Source organism: Anomaloglossus baeobatrachus, chromosome 4, assembly GCF_048569485.1.
Source record: "Anomaloglossus baeobatrachus isolate aAnoBae1 chromosome 4, aAnoBae1.hap1, whole genome shotgun sequence".
Lineage (NCBI taxonomy): Eukaryota > Metazoa > Chordata > Amphibia > Anura > Aromobatidae > Anomaloglossus > Anomaloglossus baeobatrachus.
The window spans coordinates 340010778-340030554 of NC_134356.1; the positions used below are offsets into that span (position 1 = coordinate 340010778).

Here is a 19777-nt window from a genome sequence, read left to right on the forward strand (position 1 = left end):
GTGCATATGTGTTGTTTAATACCAGTTTTACTAGAGCAACTTAATAACTACACATCACGTTCCATATATTGACCTACCTACGTAGCAATTTTTGTTCTGTTCTTTTTTAAAAGGGTTGAATAATTGCAGTTGAAAAGATTGCCAAAAGTTAATTATGGTACTGTATAAAATGTATGGTAAAAGAAAAAGTGGCAATAAAAATGGAAGTGTAAAAAAAAAAATAACATGGCTAATACTTTGGGAGCCACTACCATTGGCAGAACCCCCAAATCACTGGCACCTGTTGGTCTGTCAGCAGTACAACCAAATGCAAGACACGCTTGGCCTCTTCTGCCTCTGGCAAGTGTAGTAGTGATGAAGGAGTGGAAGACATTATGGATTATATGGGACATTACTCATCTAAGTCACAAAAGGATGATTTTACCTATGACAGCAACATCATCTATTTGAGTCAGTGTTTTGTACAGAACAGTCTTCCAGATTACAAATGACTAAGAGGGATAATTTTTGGACAGTTTTTAATTTCATACTTATAATTAATTACTATCAGGTTACCATCTGTTACGGTGGTGAGGTCTCTTTTATATTCCTAAGGCCGCTTTCACACATCAGTGATTCTGGTACGTATGTGCTAGTTTTTATACGTACCAGAATCACTGACATATGAGACCCATTATAATCAATGTGTCTGCGCACACATCAGTGATTTTTCACTGACCATGTCTCCGTGTGGCGTAGACACGTGTCTGTGTGCTCCGCACGGAGACATGTCCGTTTTTATCTGGTATCACTGATGTCCCACGGACCACACTATGGTGTGGTCCATGAAACACATACCAGAAAAACACGGACATTGAAAATAAAAAGCATGTCACTGTGTTCTGCCTCTGCTCTCTGTTGCTTCAGAGCCAGCTAATTACTGCCATGCATATTCATTTATGCAGGCACAGTCAACCCAGAAGCAGCTGCAGAGGTCAGACAGCGACGGACGGATGCTGCATTGTGGGACTCTTCAGCACCACGGACAGCAGGAGCGGGGAAAGGTGAGTTTATCTCCATGTACAATCACGGATCATGGATTGCACATGGACAACCCACGTGTTCATTGAATAACGGAACACGGAGGGACACATGTGTTTTTAACATGTCAGTGAAAAACCTCTGTGTTTTTCACTGACGTGTGAAACAGGCCTAGTATAAAAAAAGCTTAGAAGGGTGAGATATAGCCATAGGATACCTTAGAGTGTTTTACATGTTTTTTTCACGGCAAATGGAGGATTTCCTATATTGTGGTTCGTGGTGAATTTGATCCACTGCAAATCAAATTTTTGTAAAAAAATTACTGAACACCGCAAATTGAATTAGTGACCAAATGTAGAACTGGTGGAGGAAGGTTGAACTAGAAGGACCTAGGTCTTTTTTCAACCTAAGTAACTATGTAACTATGTAAATCGCAAAAGATTTAATCACCTCTAGTTAACTTTTTTTGGAAACTCTATAGACCTTTTATTCTTCTGAATATGTTAGTGATACATTAAAATGACATGTAATGGAAAAAGCAAATATTTTGGGTGGTCATATTACAATGTTTTATCTTTCCATTTAGTGCACTGAAGTATCTTATTCCTGTTACATCACAACATGCAATTCAAAAAAGTGGAATAAGTCCTATTCATTCTGCTGTGGATGGACAAAGCATGCAGTGCCTTGAACTACTTATTGAAAATGGGTTTGATGTCAACAACCTACTAGCTGAACATTTATCTGAAAATTATGGTGATAAAAGAATGACTGCCTTGTTTTTTGCAGTATCAAATAAAGATGTTTTATGCACAGAGATGCTATTAAAAGCTGGTGCTAATCCAAACTTGGATCCTCTGAACTGTATTTTAGTAGCTGTACGGTCTGGAAGCTATGAAATTGTTCGACTTCTCCTAGTTCATAATGCCAATGTCAACTGCTACTTCATGCTTGTGAATGATACTCATTTTCCAAGTGCTATACAATATGCCCTAAATGATGAAATCATGCTTCGGATGTTGTTAAATAATGGATACCAAGTTGAGAGGTGTTTTGATTGCATGCATGGGGACATGTATGGTGGATCATTTATATGGACAACCTCTGAAGAAGTACTGCCTGGATGGACATCATGTGTCATAAGGGACACCCATGTGAGTTGCCTTACAGTTTGAATGTATTTTTTTACTTTATATACTTGCACCTCCTTTAATGTAATGTACTAATTTATGTAACTTAACCATTTCAGCTATCTACTCCAACCTATAAGATAAAATAGTACAGTACAATTAATCTAAATAATAAACAATCTAAGTTAAATCTAACAATTTGCATATTAGGTGTAGGAAGAGAGTGTCCTATTAGCTCAGCACACTTCTGATATTACATCAGGAATAATACACAGTATACTCTTAACCGTTTTTATAAATATTTTATAATATCTTTTCATGGGACAACACTGAAGATATGACACTTTGATAAAATGCAATTTAGTCAATGTCCAGCTTGTATAACACTGCAAATTTGGTGTGGCCTCTAAATAACTCAACCCACAGCCATTATTGTCTAAACCGCTGGCAACAAAAGTGAGTACATCTCTAATTGAAAATGGCCAAATTGTGCCCAAAATGTCAATATTTTGTATGGCCATCATTATTTTCAAGCACTGTCTTAACTCTATTGGGCATGGAGTTCACTAGAGTTCCTCCATGATGACTTCACGGAGCTGGTGGATGTTAGAGACCTTGTGCTCCTGCAGCACCTTCTGTTTGAAGATGCCTCACAGATACTCAATATGGTTTAGGTGTGGAGACATGCTTGACCAGTCCAACACCTTTACCTTCAGTTTCTTTAGCAAGGCAGTGGTTGTCTTAAAGGTGTGTTTCGGGTCATTATCATGTTGGAATACTGCTCTACAGCCCAATCCAAAGGGAGGGGCTCAGGTTCTGCTTCAATATGTTACAGTACATGTTGGCATTCATGGTGCCTCAATGAACTGTAGCTCCCAACAGCCGGCAACACTTATGCAACCCTAAACCATGACACTCCCACCACCATTTTTGACTGTAGGCAAGACACTGTTGTCTTTGTACTCATCAACTGGTTGCCACCACACACACTTGACACCTTCTGAACCAGATACAGTAAGTTTATTTTGGTCTCATCAGACCACAGGGCATGGTTCCAGTAATCCATGTCTTTAGTCTGCATATTTTCAGTAAACTGTTTGCAGGATTTCTTGAGCATCACTTTTCGAAGAGTCTCCTTCTAGGATATCAGCAATGCAGACCAATTTTATTCAGTTTGCAGCGTATAGTCTGAGCACTGACAGGCTGACCCCCCACCCTTTAACCTCTGCATCAATGCTGGCAGCATTCATATGTCAATTTTGAAAAGACAATCTCTTTATAGGATGCTCAGCACGTCTACTCAACTTCTTTGGTTGACCATGGCGAAGCCTTTTTTGAGTGAAACTTATCTTGTTAAACTGCTCTATGGTTTTGGCTATCATGCTACCGCTCAGTTTCAGGGTGTTGGCAATCTTCATATAGCGTGGGCAATTTTTAAGTAGAGCAACACTTCTTTTTTTCAGATCCTCGAGAATTCTTTGCCATGAGGTGCCATGTTGAACTTCCAATGACCAGTATGAGAGAGTGTGTGAGCGATAACACCAAATTTAACACACATGCTCCACATTCACACCTGAGACCTTGTAACACTTATGACTCACATGATATCAGGGAGGGAAAATGGCTAATTGTGCAAAATGTGTCCATTTTCACTTACAGGTGTACTCACTTTTGTTGCCAGTGGTTTAGACATTAATTGCTGTGTGTTGAGTTATTTAGAGGGGACACCAAATTTACAGTGTTATACAAGCTGTACATGGACTAGTTAATGTTGCATGTAAGTGTAACATCTTCATTGTTGTCCCATGAAAAGATATAATAAAATATTTACAATAATTTGAGAGGTGTATATGCTATACTAAACAAACAGTAAGAAAAAATATAAGAAAATGACAAAATCAGGTAAAAGAAGTAAATAGAGCTAACCCACGGTATAGACAACATCTGACTATACAATTAGTTTCTAGATGTATCTATAATACAGCTAATGAATCTATAGTGAATAATAGTCATTACGAATAAAAAGATACATCTATACTGAGCAAAAATATAAACACAACACTTGTTTTTGCTCCCATTTTTCATGAGCTGAACTCAAAGATCTAAGCCATTTTCAAAGTACACAAAAGGCCTTTTTTTCTCAACTATTGCTGACAAATTTGTCTAAATCTGTGTTAGGCTGGGGTCACATCAGTGTATGGCATCCGATGCGAGAGCTACGGATGCGATATCCTAATGATCCTCGGCTTAGGCTCTGCTGCGAGCGTGAGCCAAGTGTCATTCGACTGTGACCCGATCTTTCGATCAGATCACAGCTGCGAAGGAGAGGGAGGGCTCTGCAGAGGAGAGGGAGGGGTTAATCTCCCTACCTCCTCCATTGTAAGCCTGTGCGTATATCGCATAGCACTTGGATAACATCTGAGTGCAGTCCGATGTTTCTCTCGCACCCATACACTTAAATGTATGCAAGTGACAAGGCTCTCACAACAATTGCAGCATGCTGCGATTTTTTTTTAGGGATGAGGAAAAACACGCAGATCTAAGCTGCAGCTTTGACATGGTGCCGAATGCAATGCGAGATTTTCATACATTGCACTTGTGCGAGTCATACGCAAGTATGACTCCAGCCTTAGTGAGCACTTCTCCCTTGCTGTCATAATACATCCATCCATCTCACAGGTGTTGGATATCAAGATGCTGATTAGACAGCATGTTTATTGCACAGGTGTGCCTTAGGCTGGCCACAATAAAAGGGCACTCTTATATGTGCAGTTTTATCACACAGCAAAATGCCACAGATGTTGCAAGTTTTGAGGGAGCGTTCACTTGGCATGCTGACTGCAGGAATGTCCACCAGGGCTGTTGCCGGTGAATTGAATATTCCCTTCTCTACCATAAGCCGTCTCCAAAGGTGTTTCAGAGAATTTGGCGGTACATCCAACTGTCCTAACAACTGCAGACCACATGTAACCACACTAGCCCAGGACCTCAACATCCAGCATCTTCACCTCCAAGATCGTCTGAGACCAGCCACCCGATCAGCTGCTGCAACAAATGATTTGCAAAAGCCAAGGATTTCTGCACAAACTGTCAGAAACCGTCTCAGGGAAGCTTATCTACATGCTCGTAATCCTCATGGGGGGTCTCTACCTGACTGCAGCTTGTCGTCGAAATCAACTTGAGTGGGCAAGTGCTCACATATAACAGCTCTGGTGGACATTCCTGCAGCAGTCAGCATGCCAATTGCACGCTCACTCAAAACTAGTGACATCTCTGGCACTGTGCTGCGTGATAAAACTGCAAATTTTAGTGGCCTTTTATTGTGGCCAGCCTAAGGGGCACTTTGCACACTACGACATCGCAGGTGCAATGTCGGTGGGGTCAAATTGAAAGTGAAGCACATCCGGCGTCACAGGCGATATCGTAGTGTGTAAATCCATTATGATACAATTAACGAGCGCAAAAGCGTCGTAATCATATCATTGGTGTAGCCTCTGTCATTTCCATGAATTGGGAAATACCGATGTTACGATGTTCCTCGTTCGTGCGGCAGCACACATCACTGTGTATGAAACCGCAGGAGCGAGGAACATCTCCTACCTGCGTCCTACGGCTCACGCCGGCTATGCGGAAGGAAGGAGGTGGGCGGGATGTTTACGTCCCGCTCATCTCCGCCCCTCCGCTTCTATTGGCCACCTGCCGTGTGACGTCGCTATGACGCCGCACGACCCGCCCCCTTAATAAGGAGGCGATTCGCCGGCCAGAGCGACGTCGCAGGGCAGGTGAGTGCATGTGAAGCTGCCATAGCGATAATGTTCGCTACGGCAGCTATCACCATGATATCGCAGCTGCGACGGGGGCGGGTACTATCGCGCACGGCTTGCGATGTTGTAGTGTGCAAAGTGCCCCTAAGGCACACCTGTGCAATAATTATGCTCTAGTCAGCATCTTGTTTTGCCACACCTGTGAGGTGGATGGATTATCTCGTCAAAGGAGAAGTGCTCATTAATTCAGATATAGACAAATTTGTGATCAATATTTGAGAGAAAATTACCTTTTATTTACATAGAAAAGCTTAAATTTTTTAGCTCATGAAAAATGTGAGCAAAAAACAGAATTGCTGTGTTTATATTTTTGTTCAGCATAAATGTATCTTTTTATTTTTACTGACTATTGTTCCAATGACTGGTTAGATCAATGAACCCTTTTAATGGTATTCTCAAATTTGAAAGTTATCCCCTATCCCAGATAGGCGATTAGGTACTTCCTAATTGCTGTGGGGTCTGACCACTGGGACCCCCACTGATCCCGAGAACCAGGGCTGTAAATAACCCCGTTGTGAATGGAGCCATGTTCAAACATGCACACTGCCGCTCCTTTTATTCTTATGGGTGTGCTGAAGGCCAGCTTAGTGCAGCACTTGGCTATCTCCTCCAGCACTCTGCTATCCAATCAGAATGTCAAAAGCATTTAAATGTTTAACAGTATGAATCAAAGCTCAGCTCTACCCGCTGGTGCTAGACACAGATAGAAAAAAGAAAAATCCAGCTTCCGGAGTAGTAGTAAAACTGATGCAATTTTATTAGAGGACGTAAAAATTAATGCAATGACAAAAATAGGGAGCCCATATGCGGCATAAGGCTACGCGTTTCGAACGCTGCCTGCGTTCTTTGTCAAGCCAGAACAGCGTTCGAAACGCCAGTCAGTCTTTTTGATATATTTCTACATCTATAGACTTAAAAAATAAAATAAAATAAAAAAAATATATATACACTTCAGTTCAAACGTCTGGGGTCACACAGACAATTTTGTCATTTCCATGAAAAATCATACTTTTATTTATCAAATGAGTTGCATAATGAATAGAAAATAGAGTACAGACATTGATTAGGTTAGAAATAATGATTTTTACTTAAAATAATAATTTTATCCTTCAAACTTTGCTTTCGTCAAAGAATGCTTCCTTTGCAGTAATTACAGCTTTGCAGACCTTTGGCCTTCTAGCTGTTAATTTGATGAGGTAATCTGGAGATATTTCACCCCATGCTTCCAGAAGCCCCTCCCACAAGTTGGATTGGCTTGATGGGCACTTTTTGCATACCATACGGTTGAGCCGCTCCCACAACAGCTCAATAGGGTTGAGATCTGGAGACTGGGCTGGCCACTCCATTACAGATAGAATACCAGCTGCCTGCTTCTTCCTTATATAGTTCATGCATAATTTGGAGGTGTGTTTTGGGTCATTGTCTTGTTGTAGGATGAAATTGGCTCCAATAAAGCACTGTCCACAGGGTATGGCTTGTCACAGCTCAGCGTGTCTCTTGCTTGCAGCACTTTGCTGTGAGGGAGGAGGGAGGAGGTAGCAGGGATTTGGGAGCTGATGGGCTGTGACGTGCAGTGAAACACAGCCCACAGCCCATCACTCACAGACACTGCGGCCGGCTGCGGTGTCAGGAACTTGACGTGACATCACCGGATCCCCGAGGTCACGCAGGCTGGGGGTCACGGAGCAGGGAACAGCGGTCTGCAATAGTGCCTCTCACAGGCTCTATTACCAATATAAGGTATTTGAGAGAAACATTGTTTCTCAATATAATATCGATCTAGACAATAAAAAATATGGGTGAACCACCCCTTTAATGAAATACAAAAGTTTGTCAATGGGGAAGCCGTTCTTATGATTTCATGTAACTGTTTATGTCACATAAGCAAGAATAATGATTGTATTATATTTTACTAATATTTTCTGTTTTGTTTATATTTTTCTAGTTTTGTGATTTCATTACCGTGTCATGGATGAGGCATTTGGTTGGAAAAGTTATTCGAGTGTTAGTGGATTACATGGATTATGTTCCAATTTGTACAAAATTGAAATCCATCCTTGAAGTACAAAATGAATGGGAAGAAATCCAGGAGATCATAGGTAAAATAACTTACAAGTTGATAAGTTGCACAGAATGCTTTAGACATTACTCCCATAAGAGTTAATCCCATGAAATCCACTTTGCCATAGAAGCATGGTCCGGAGTCCCCAGAGGTACGGATGAAGTTGGTGCTTGTACTTTCCCTGTAGTGCACACATCATGCGTCTACTAACGGTGATAAATATTATCAGTTAAATTATACCAATTATATTTCATGCATAGAAGATATCGTCCTGTCCGATCAGCATAAAGTAATGGCATTTTCCCTGTGCTAGACACTGTTAATCTTCAATATATTCTGTCTGATAGCACTGCACATTCCTGACAAATAATCAGTCCCATGTCAACATATCACCCAAAATTTGTGCTGCGCCATTAATGATATAACAATCAAAAAGACTGCTGGGACACCATTGTAAATGTGAACAGGGTGCTAGCCAAAAAATACATAATCTATATGAAGTGAAAGCTGCACACCAAAAACAGAGAAATATGAACAAGAATAACTGCTTTAGGACACATAAGGAATGAAAAACACAACTAGCCATATGAAAAATTGAAAACATTTTTTAAATGTGACATTGCATAACTGCTGAAGATTATTTGAAAAAAAAGAGATATTTAGCTAATGTATTGATCAATTCATTACTGCCCCATCACCAACTTCACGGTAATCTCTTATTTATGGGGTCCTTAACCAAATGTTACCTCTATATGCGGTTAAAACCTGCTTGTGTGCATGGGTACCTAACCAAATATTACCTCTTTGTGCGGCTGAAACCTGCTGTGTATGATTAATGATATGGCTGTGATTCCCTCTGCAGAAAGGACTTATTCTGTGATTTGCATCTTTTGTACATGTCAGTGTGTGTAGATCACTAACTCCCTATCAGTTAATCTAGGTTGTTACTATTAGATCTCTGTTATCAATGATCAGTATGTAGGAATAGCAGTGAACACATAGATAACGTTTGTCACAATTCCTTTGCTCAGTGATCAGGGCATGCTGAGCTTTTGGTTGGGTGAGGGACAGTTTAGTTGTCCAACCTGGACCTGGGGCATGCTGAGCTGTCAGTGTTTTGAGTATCTCAAAAATATATTATAAACCCCAACTTTTTATAAAATTCCTTTATTGTACCAAAGCTAAACAGACTCATAGACATAAAAACATACAATGTCTCTGCTGGATTCAACCAATAAGGGGGTAGATACATTGCAATATACAATTCATCCTTCTTTCACGATTCGATACCTATTTCCCCTCATCAAAAAATTCCTCAGAGGGAAAAATTGCAATTTTTCAAAAATGTATATACTTCATACCATTATTCACATTATATATATATTTTAATGAATATCTATTAAACTCACCGTCACACAGTGGTTTAGGAGCTGAATACAGAGACAAAAAGATATTTCGTCTCTATATCTAGTTCCAACTTATATCCAGTTTTTGAGACCTTAAAAACACATTTATAATAATGTCATCCCTAGTCACTCTTTTTGATATTTTTTGACAACTACTCGACATCCAAATCACATCCTCAACTAGTCAATTGAACAGAGGAAAAAACAGGGATAACTTTTTGGAAAAAAGGGCACATCCTGGAATACCCTAAGTTATTCCTAACAGAACCAACACCCAATATATGGTGCAAACTCATCTACCGAACTGTTATTTTAGATACCATGCACCCTATAGAATGCCAAAGGTCATTCTCTACAGAACAGAGACTTAATATCAGCCCAAGGCCATCATCTGGACTGTTAGAAAAAAGATTTTTTCAGTAAAGCAACAAACACATATATGCCAAAGATAATACAGAATAAAAAAGTCCAGTAACCATAATTTGTTCCTTAATAGGATTCTTGATAGATGAAATATTTATCACATATCCACTTGAGATTGTCATATAAAATAATATCCTTCTTCATAGAGGTAGTTGATTTCAGACATGTAAAATGTCACAAGTTCCTTTTGGTAATGGTTAGACACTCTGTGCTTGATAGCTTCACAATCTTGGGATACAATTTACACCTTACACCTCGACGCGTTTCCCCCCTTGTATGATAGAGCCAAAGGGTTCATCAGGAGGTTTTATTTATTTTTTATTTTTTTTAAATTAATGTTTTTTTAAAAAATTAATGTTTCTTAAAACTAATTAATTAATTAATCATTAAAATTAATGATTAATGTTTCTAAGTATTCGGTTAGTGTAGCCACAGGAAATAAGTATTTTCTGAGGGACTTTGCAAATTGCCTGACAAAAGGGGTAGTATATGTGGCTACATGTACATGCCCAAAGAGCTATGTTGGGAAAACGCGACATGAATTTCGAAGGCGTATAGGGGATCATTTGGGGGATATCCGGCACAAACGGGATACCCCCATATCCCGTCATATTTGGGAAAATCATGGAGGTGACTCAGGCGTACTTAAATTTGAGGTCCTAGAAGTAATCTTACAAAGTGAAAGAGGAGGGAATTGGGACAATAAGATTCTTAGGAAAGAAACGGAATGGATTTTTCGTTTGGGATCGGTACAACCAATGGGTCTTAATGAAAACCTTACATATGCGTGCTTTCTGGATTGATGTATATTGGGATGTGATATATCTGGGGATGATTTGAGATGGTTCCACTGGAGGGGGAGGGTGTTTTCTTCCTTTACTGTCTTTAGTGTAGGTCCGGTGATATTGGAAAGACTAGAGGAGGTTAGATTGAATGATAACCTTCATAATTTAAACCCCCACTATTGGGTTTGGTTTTTATCAATAATATTAGTAAGCTAAAGGTCAATAATTGGTAAAGAGAGGGGTGGAGAGTGTAGATTAAAAAAAAAAAAAAAAAAGAAACATTAATCCAATCACAGAAGTGGCATCTACCACATCGAAAAGTGCCGCAAATCCGACGGTTCAGCCATGTCCCCTCCGATAGTGGTTTCTTATAGTGGCTATGCACCAATCGGTCTGCTAATGACCTACCTCTCCTGAAAGTTATCCTGGGGAGCTCCGAGATATTATCCCCTATTGATTCATCCGCCTTCAAAATGCCCCAGTGTCTCCTCAAAATTCCAAAAATTCGTTCCGCCTGCACATTATAAGTACCAATAACCCTGATTTCATCCGGATTAATTCTCTGTGTATTTGGGACTAGCAGGGAACTCCTCTGTTTATGGAGAGCATGTTGAAAAGCTCCGTTCAGGGCCATCTCAGGATACCCTCTGTTTCTAAATCTTTCCCTCAAATTGGAAGCCTCCAATTTGAAAGAGTTAATCTCAGAACAGTTGCGCCTTGCTCTAAGGTATTGTCCCTTTGGAATACCCTTCCGAAGGGGCAGGGGGTGATGACTCTCCCATCGCAATAAACTATTAGTTGATGTAGGTTTCCTAAAAATGGTTGTGTGAATAGAGCCTCTCTCATCCAATGAGATAAGAAGATCAAGGAACGATATTTTCTGCTGGTCTATCTCGTATGTGAACCTTAGATTATAACTATTCACACCTAGTTCCTCCACCATTTGCACAAATTCATCCCTAGTCCCAGTCCAGATGATCAGAACGTCGTCTATATATCTGTACCACCTACTTATCTTATCTTGCCACCATTTATATTCCCCAGAAAATATGACGGTTTCCTCCCACCAACCCAGGAGGAGATTTGCATAGCTCGGCGCACATGAGCAGCCCATTGCAGTCCCCCTGAGTTGATGGAAGTACTTACCGCCGTATAAAAAATAATTATGGTGCAAAACGAATGACAGTAGATCGAGGACAAAATCATTGTGCCGGCCGAAGTGGACGGCCCTCCCAGATAGATAGTATCGGACAGCTTGTAAACCCTTCTCATGCACGATACTACTATAGAGCACCTCCACGTCGATCGACGCCAAGAACGTTCCCCGATCCACTGTCATCCCCTCCAATTTCAATAGAAGGTCCGATGTATCTCTTAAGTACGTGGACAGAGATACAACAAAAGGCCGCAATATTTTATCAATATAAATTCCGACGTTCTGACCAATCGAACCTATTCCGGCCACAATGGGCCTTCCCCTCAATGGTTCCACCCCCTTATGCAGTTTTGGAAGTGCATAAAAGGTAGGCACCACCGGATGAGTAGGGACAAGGAACTTGTGCTCCTGGGCCGAGATTAAACCAGTATCCAAGGCTTCATCTATTAACACAACCAAATCCCTAAGAAACCGTTCAGTGGGATCAGTCTTGAGAATTCCATACGTATCATTATCCTTCAGGATTCTCATACACATGGAGTTATATTCTTCATGATCTAAAACAACAATGTTGCCCCCCTTGTTGGAGGACTTGAGGACAACATGTCTATTTTTCTCCAGACTCATCAATGCTTCCCATTCCACCTGACTAAGATTAGATGGCACATTATCATTATGAGGTCCCAGTCTTCCAAGATCCTTTTCAACTAACTGCAGGAATAAGTCGATTTTACCATAGTCCCCAGAGGGAGGCATCTTAGTACTTTTTCTTTTTAAATCGGTAAAGGGACCCTTTCCTAATTCTGGCAATTCATCATTAACGAGATCCATCAAGTCTCCGAAGACCTCTATATCCTCCTCCTCTACTCCCAGAGCAAGACACTGTTCCTTATTATTAGATTTAAAAAAAAATTTCCATTTTAATTTACGACAAAACAGATTTAGGTCTTTTATCCAGGTAAACAGGTTAAAAGGGGTGGTGGGTACAAACGATAAGCCCTTCGATAGTAGTTGAATTTCCTCATTTGAAAGGTGCTGTCGACTCAGGTTAACTACTTGTCCTGAGTTTACTATATCTATTGTACTCGACCCTTGTTGAGTAAATTGTTGGGTACCTGCTGTCCTAAAAAAGGCAATGGTGCAGAGGAGGGTGAGGCAAAGGATGAGGCTATTACACCTCCAACCGCTCCTCCCCCCTCTGTCTGTATGTTGTTCCTTGTATTGCTCCTGGTCCTTGCAGCTGGTCCCCATCTCTCTCTCTGGTCTCTCCAACCCCCTTTTCTATTCCGTCCACCCCTACCCCTGTTGCCTGTTCTATAATTCCTTTTTGCTCCCTCCGAGTCTGATATATCAGTCTCAGATGATGACACTTCAAGGATATTTTTCGTTATTGTAGAAAAATTATAGGCCTTTTCAGTCTGGAACTCGCTATGATCTCTCTGAAATTGTTTATGCTTTCTGAATTTTAATTGATTTTGATACCTTTCAATATCACCCTGCAAAATACTCTCCTTTTTATTAAACTCAGGGTTCGATTTAAAGCCTAGTGTTTTTTCAATCAAGGTATTCAAGGTCCTCTCTGCCTCCCTGAACAACTTCCTCTCTTCCTCCAAGAGCAATCCCATAAATCTCAAGGAAGAGGCTATCGACTCTGCCTGCCAGGCCTTCAACAGCTCCTTACTACTTGCTCTTGGGGAGGGATTAATGTTGATACGTAATCCCTTAGGTACAATATTATTCTTGATGTAATTCTCCAACCCCTTAATTTCCCACCAGGACTTTAGATATTGTTTATAACAAATAGTTAATTCCTTAAAGGTACCACGAATATTGGGAGTAGTGTTAAAGGTAAGATGATCCCCCTGCAGAGAGAATACCTCCTCCGCCTCACTATCCCATGAAGTGATATTAATTGGCCCGGTCAAAAAGCTAGCCATACTATTTAATTTCTTTTCAAATTCAATTTGATATATTCCAGGGGTTAATTTTATCTCAAAAATATATTATAAACCCCAACTTTTTATAAAATTCCTTTATTGTACCAAAGCTAAACAAACTCATAGACATAAAAACATACAATGTCTCTGCTGGATTCAACCAATAAGGGGGTAGATACATTGCAATATATAATTCATCCTTCTTTCACGATTCGATACCTATTTCCCCTCATCAAAAAATTCCTCAGAGGGAAAAATTGCAATTTTTCAAAAATTTATATACTTCATACCATTATTCACATTATATATATATTTTAATGAATATCTATTAAACTCACCGTCACACAGTGGTTTAGGAGCTGAATACAGAGACAAAAAGATATTTCGTCTCTATATCTAGTTCCAACTCCTATCCAGTTTTTGAGACCTTAAAAACACACTTATGATAATGTCATCCCTAGTCACTCTTTTTGATATTTTTTGACAACTACTCGACATCCAAATCACATCCTCAACTAGTCAATTGAACAGAGGAAAAAACAGGGATAACTTTGATGAGGGGAAATAGGTATCGAATCGTGAAAGAAGGATGAATTGTATATTGCAATGTATCTACCCCCTTATTGGTTGAATCCAGCAGAGACATTGTATGTTTTTATGTCTATGAGTCTGTTTAGCTTTGGTACAATAAAGGAATTTTATAAAAAGTTGGGGTTTATAATATATTTTTGAGATAAAATTAACCCCTGGAATATATCAAATTGAATTTGAAGAAAACCCAGTGTTTTGAGTACTGAAAAGTGCTGGGATTTAACAGGTGTTCCTTGTTCTGAGAAATTTCTTAGCTATTTAGCTGAGCAGTTTATCCGGGAGCACTGCCAGTCTTATACGAGCGTCACACGAGACGATCTATCGTGCGATATGTCGTCGGGGTCACGGTTTTCGTGACGCACATCCGGCATCATTCATGACGTCGTCCCGTGTGACACTTAAGAGCGACTCTTAATCGGTTGTAAATCGTGTATCGTGTACACGTCGCTCATTTTGAAAAAAACGTTTAATCTTATTTGCGCAGATTGTTCATTGTACCCGGGACAAGCACACATCGCTCCGTGTGACACCCCGGGAACGATGAACACAGCTTAAATGCGTCCCGCCGGCAATGCTGAAGGAAGGAGGTGGGCGGGATGTTTATATCCCGCTCATCCCCGCCCCTCCGCTTCTATTGGGCGGCCGCTGTGTGACGTCGCTGTGACGCCGAACAACCCACCCCCTTCAGGAAGTGGATGTTCGCCGCTCACAGCAACGTCGCTTAGCAGGTAAGTACGTGTGACGGGGTTTAACGACTTTGTTCGACATGGGCAGCGATTTGCCCGTGACGTACAAACGACGGGGGCGGGTACGATCGCTCGTGCGATCGCAAGATAGATAGTATCGTGTGACGCCCGCATTAGGCTTTGTTCACACAGGGCATTTTTGCAGGGTTTTTTGCCTGCCCAAAACCTTATATTGTGGCAGGATGCCTCCTGGGAGTCATCTGCAGTTTTGGTGCAGTTTTTGATGTGGTTTTTGTGGCTTTTTTGTGGCATTTGTACCGCTTTTTTTGTACTTCTGTGATGTCCAGACTAGCAGGGGTTCAAAAGTACCAGAGTGCTGGTTTGGGCCAGAACTGACCTGGATCCGGCACTAGGGTAGTTTAAAAAAAAAAAAGTAAAGCATGCGCCCTATACCAGTCTCTTGCGTAGCTGCACCTGTTCGGTAGATGCTAGAGTGTATGGGCTCCTTCCAGCTATGATGTCATTCAAAAGGCCTCTATCAAACTTGGGCAGGGGGGCCAAGCATGATTGTAGTGAAAGGGAGAAAGCATTGACAAGCTCACTAAGCAAGCCGGTCACGTCAACCATCCCAGCTGGTCACGCACATTAACCTGGAAGGAGCCCATACATTCTAGGCTCAACCGTACCTACTCCCGCAGCCCCGCCTACTTCCAGTGCCACCCATTAGACTCATGCGTTTTCACTGCTTTCCCCCCAACTGAAGTCTGTGATTGGTTGTAGTCATACGCGCCCCCAGCCTGTGTGACAGCGTCTGACTGCAACCAATCACAGACTTGGTCTGTGGGTTTATCGTACAGTAAAAAATAAATGAAAAATTTTTTACGTAGTATCCCCCAATATTATGATATTCAGAACAGAGATATAGGCTACAGGCTGCAGCCCCCAGCTGTGTGCTTATCTTGGCTGTGTATCAAAATAAGAGGGACCCCATGCTGTTTTTGTAATTAATTATTTAATTACATGAAAAAAAATACCTGTCCCCCCCAAATTTGATACCCAGCCATGATAAAGCCCACAGCTGGGGGCTGGTACTCTCAGGCTGGGGAGACCCAGCCTAAAAATAACAGCCTGCAGCCACCCAGGATTGTCGCATCCATTAGATGCCACAATCCCAGCACTTTACCCGACTGTTCCCGATTGCCCTGGTGCCGTGGCAATCGGGGTAATATCAGGGGTTAATCACAGCTCATAGCTGCGACTTAGCCCTAGATTGATATCAGCAGTAAGAAAGGGGATAATACATAACTTTTAATAGAATTATAATTTAAAAAAATTGCGTAGTGCTGCAATTTATAAAAGGATTTTTGGGAGGTTCCATGGTGATGAATTTTTAGGGCCAATCTATTTAGGGTCAGTTTGGGACGGCCCTTGCAAGGGCTGGAGCTACTGGGGTTTGAGGGTTCAGCTAGTTCCTGCCAGGGAGAGAGCTCCCGCCCGGCCATGGAAAGCCACCCGATCTATCTATCCTGATGACCCCCTTCTAACAACTGACCTGCATCTATAACTGGGTGAGACCAATCAATTTCTTTTGTACAATTGTATGACGTATTAATGAACCGGATATTATAAGCAAGAGGTAATAATTATACCTATATGTTTACTGCCGTAACTATACTCTGAAGTAAATCCAGGAAACACCACTATGATCTTGGATGGATTTTTGTTAGGTTACGGTTGGTAATTTTTGGTGTTTACATGTATGGTCAAAAGCTTGTTTCTTGGGGGATTTTTTAACCCCACACTGTATATTATACTGGTGAGTCATTTTGGGAGGTTTGGTTCCCACTGGAATATATCCTCCTATGACCCTAATCTAACTAACAGATAGGATTATAGGTTTATGCTCTGCTTACCCGGCTCATAGCAGTCATCACTTTACAGTGTCTATGAATCTTGGACACTGATTTGGTGTTGAAGCCCCTCGATGTCCATCTGGTGAATATGGTATGTTACTGACGGACATCACTGGGGGGGCTCCAACACTACCTGTGTTGGTCCTCTTGGACATGAATGTTGTTTCATTTGTTTGCACAAAAAATCCTTTTAGAAATTGCAGCACTACGCAATTTTTTTAAATGATAATTCTATTAAAAGTTATGTATTATCCCCTTTCTTACTGCTGATATTTATCTTAATCTTGAGAGGTAATTTAGGAACGGTTATTCATCACCTGTTTCTGTACTGCTGGTATTTGTTAGCCCTAGATTGGTAATGGCAGGCATCTATGAGACACCACGATCACCAATCTCTGTAATAATTGAAAAGAAATAAGCACAAACACCGAAAAATCTTTTATTTGAAATAAAATACAAAAAACACTTTCAAAAAACTCTTTCCTAACTTTATTAACCCCATAATCACACTCCTTAAGGTCCAACATAATCCAAACGAGGACCCACTATGATTCAACTCTGCTACATATGAAGATCACAGCGAGCGGTCATAGAACAAGACTGCCCGCTGTGAGCTCCAGAGAATGAATGAGCAGTGTGATCACTGGTCACTTCACTCAAGTGATTTCCGGTCACAGCTGTGACCGTAAATAACCTGAGTGAGGTCACTGCTGAACGTCCAGCTCATTTACTCTCTGAACATTAGACCTGCAGACCAGGTCTGTGATTGGTTGCAGTCAGATGCATTACAGGCTGGGGGCTCGTCTGACTGCAACCAATCACAGATGAAGTAGAAGTAGAGGAGCTGCTGGAGCATGGAGCTGCTGGAGCATACAGCTGCATCGGTGATTCAGTACATATAGCGCCCCTGCTCCAATCCCACTATCCTTTCCACTACCATTTTTAAGTGGCAGCCAGATACCCTGGATCAATTTCGGGCCGGAACTGGGTTTTTTATTAACAGGTTAGACCCGCTGATCCAGGGTATTTGTGAGTCCACCTGTCACTAGGTTGAAAAACCATGGCAAAAGCATTGAAAAGAATTGATATGTTCATTCTTTTCATAATGCAGCAAAACCGGAGGTGTTTCACAAAACCGTCAGGAAAAAATCCTGACGTGTTTGTGTGTGTATGCATGACATTTCAGAAATCTCAGAGACTTTGCTGGGACTGTATAAAGGAGCATTTTATTAGCATGGATTTGCATAAAACCAAGGCAAATCTGTAGCTAAAAAACGCTGCAAAAATGCCCTGTGTGAACATAGACTTACCCTTCTATTAGGTGTTTTTTGTTGGCCTCTGACCTCTGACCTCTGACTTTGTTTGACCTCCCTTTTATCTTGTCTGCTTTAAACTGCTGTCCTCCATGTATTCTGACCTTGGACCATGACCTGACTACGCCTCTGCCTATTTTCTTAATTTTGACGTGCTCTGTAGATACCCAAACCCGGAACGTTTGACTATCCTATCTCTTGACTTGTCTGTGTAGGGATTAGAGTCACAGTGTTCTTTGCAAATCGATTTCTGAATAGTAAAGGCCCATACTGATGACGTTCAAACCCACCGATATCGGCAGGTTCAGCTGACCGTATAATGTGCGTGGGGGTGTCGGACAACTGATTGTCGGGGAGATGTCGAGCGGACATGTCCAACAAAGGGCTGACGACGACCACATTGTTCTCCTGAGGATAAGGTGCCAGCTGACATGTCATCCTGTCGCATAGGAGTATGCAGATAAACGAGCACCTCTGTGTATGGGAAAATCAACTGAAATGACTGTCGACTAAACGATTGGCTGAACAATCGTTCTGCCAACAGCTATCTAATGTATATAAACAACTTAAAAAAAAAATATCATATTGTAATGGAAAAGAATACCTAAAAAGTAATGAACTAAATAGTTTTTTGGGGCCTTTCCAAAAATGCACACCTCTCTGAACCTACACTTACCAAATTTAGACATTGTATGTGGCACAAATGTGTTTTGCATGAAAGTTAAGTGCTCAGGTATTAATATGTTCTTGACATAATTTATTTGCTCACTACCTTCCATTTGAATAGTTTCTACCTTGGTCCTAACTGCTTTTGCACCTTCACTAAAAGTTTTTGTACTTGCATGAATATCATTTAGAATATATAGACAGTAGAATTCATTTTCCTGGTTACAAGTGTCTTTTGTTTCTAGGAAACCCCCGTCCGCTGAAGCATTTGTGCCGGCTTAAACTACGCCAACTTTTTGGTTTGGAGAGATTACAAAATCTGTCATCTGTGAAGAAAGTTCCTCTGCCTCCTCTCCTGAAGTCCTATTTAATGTACAAAGAGTATGATTTATATGGGAAGGGATTACATTTTGACACATAATGAACTTATAAATGTATTCTCATGTCTACAAGTTTGTTTGGAATGTTTGATAACTCCATGTAAACATCGTTGAATTTTATATTACATTATATGCTGCCTTTTAAGGGGTCTTGGGAATTTCTAGTAGCTTATACAAAACCTGGCAAAAATTATGGACTCACCTGGCTCTGAGGATGTTCATTCAGTTGTTTACTTTTGTTTAAAAAAAGCAGATTACAGACATGGCACAAAACTAAAGTCATTTCAAATGTCAACCTTCTGGCTTTAAGAAACACTACAAAAAAATTATGAAAACTTAATGTGCTAGCCAGTAACGGTTACTTTTCAAAACCAAACTGGGGAAAAACTATGGAATCACTCAATTCTGATGTAAAAATAATGGACTCACCCTGTAAATTTTCATTCCCAAAACTAACACCTGCATAAAATATGATCTGCTTGTTA

At 40.8% G+C, this 19777-nt stretch overlaps 1 protein-coding gene across 4 annotated transcripts in view; it reads left to right on the forward strand.

Annotated features, from left to right (window-relative positions):
• Positions 1 to 19513, forward strand: part of ASB15 (ankyrin repeat and SOCS box containing 15) — a 147440-nt gene extending 127927 nt beyond the window's left edge. For all 4 annotated transcript variants that reach the window (XM_075342532.1, XM_075342533.1, XM_075342535.1 and 1 more), the window contains 3 exons: positions 1607 to 2174; positions 7920 to 8073; positions 19158 to 19513. In XM_075342532.1, the coding sequence (XP_075198647.1) occupies positions 1607 to 2174; positions 7920 to 8073; positions 19158 to 19333 (898 nt within the window). In that variant the 3' untranslated portion in view covers positions 19334 to 19513. The remainder of the gene's footprint in view (positions 1 to 1606; positions 2175 to 7919; positions 8074 to 19157) is intronic.
• Positions 19514 to 19777: the final 264 nt, after the last annotated feature.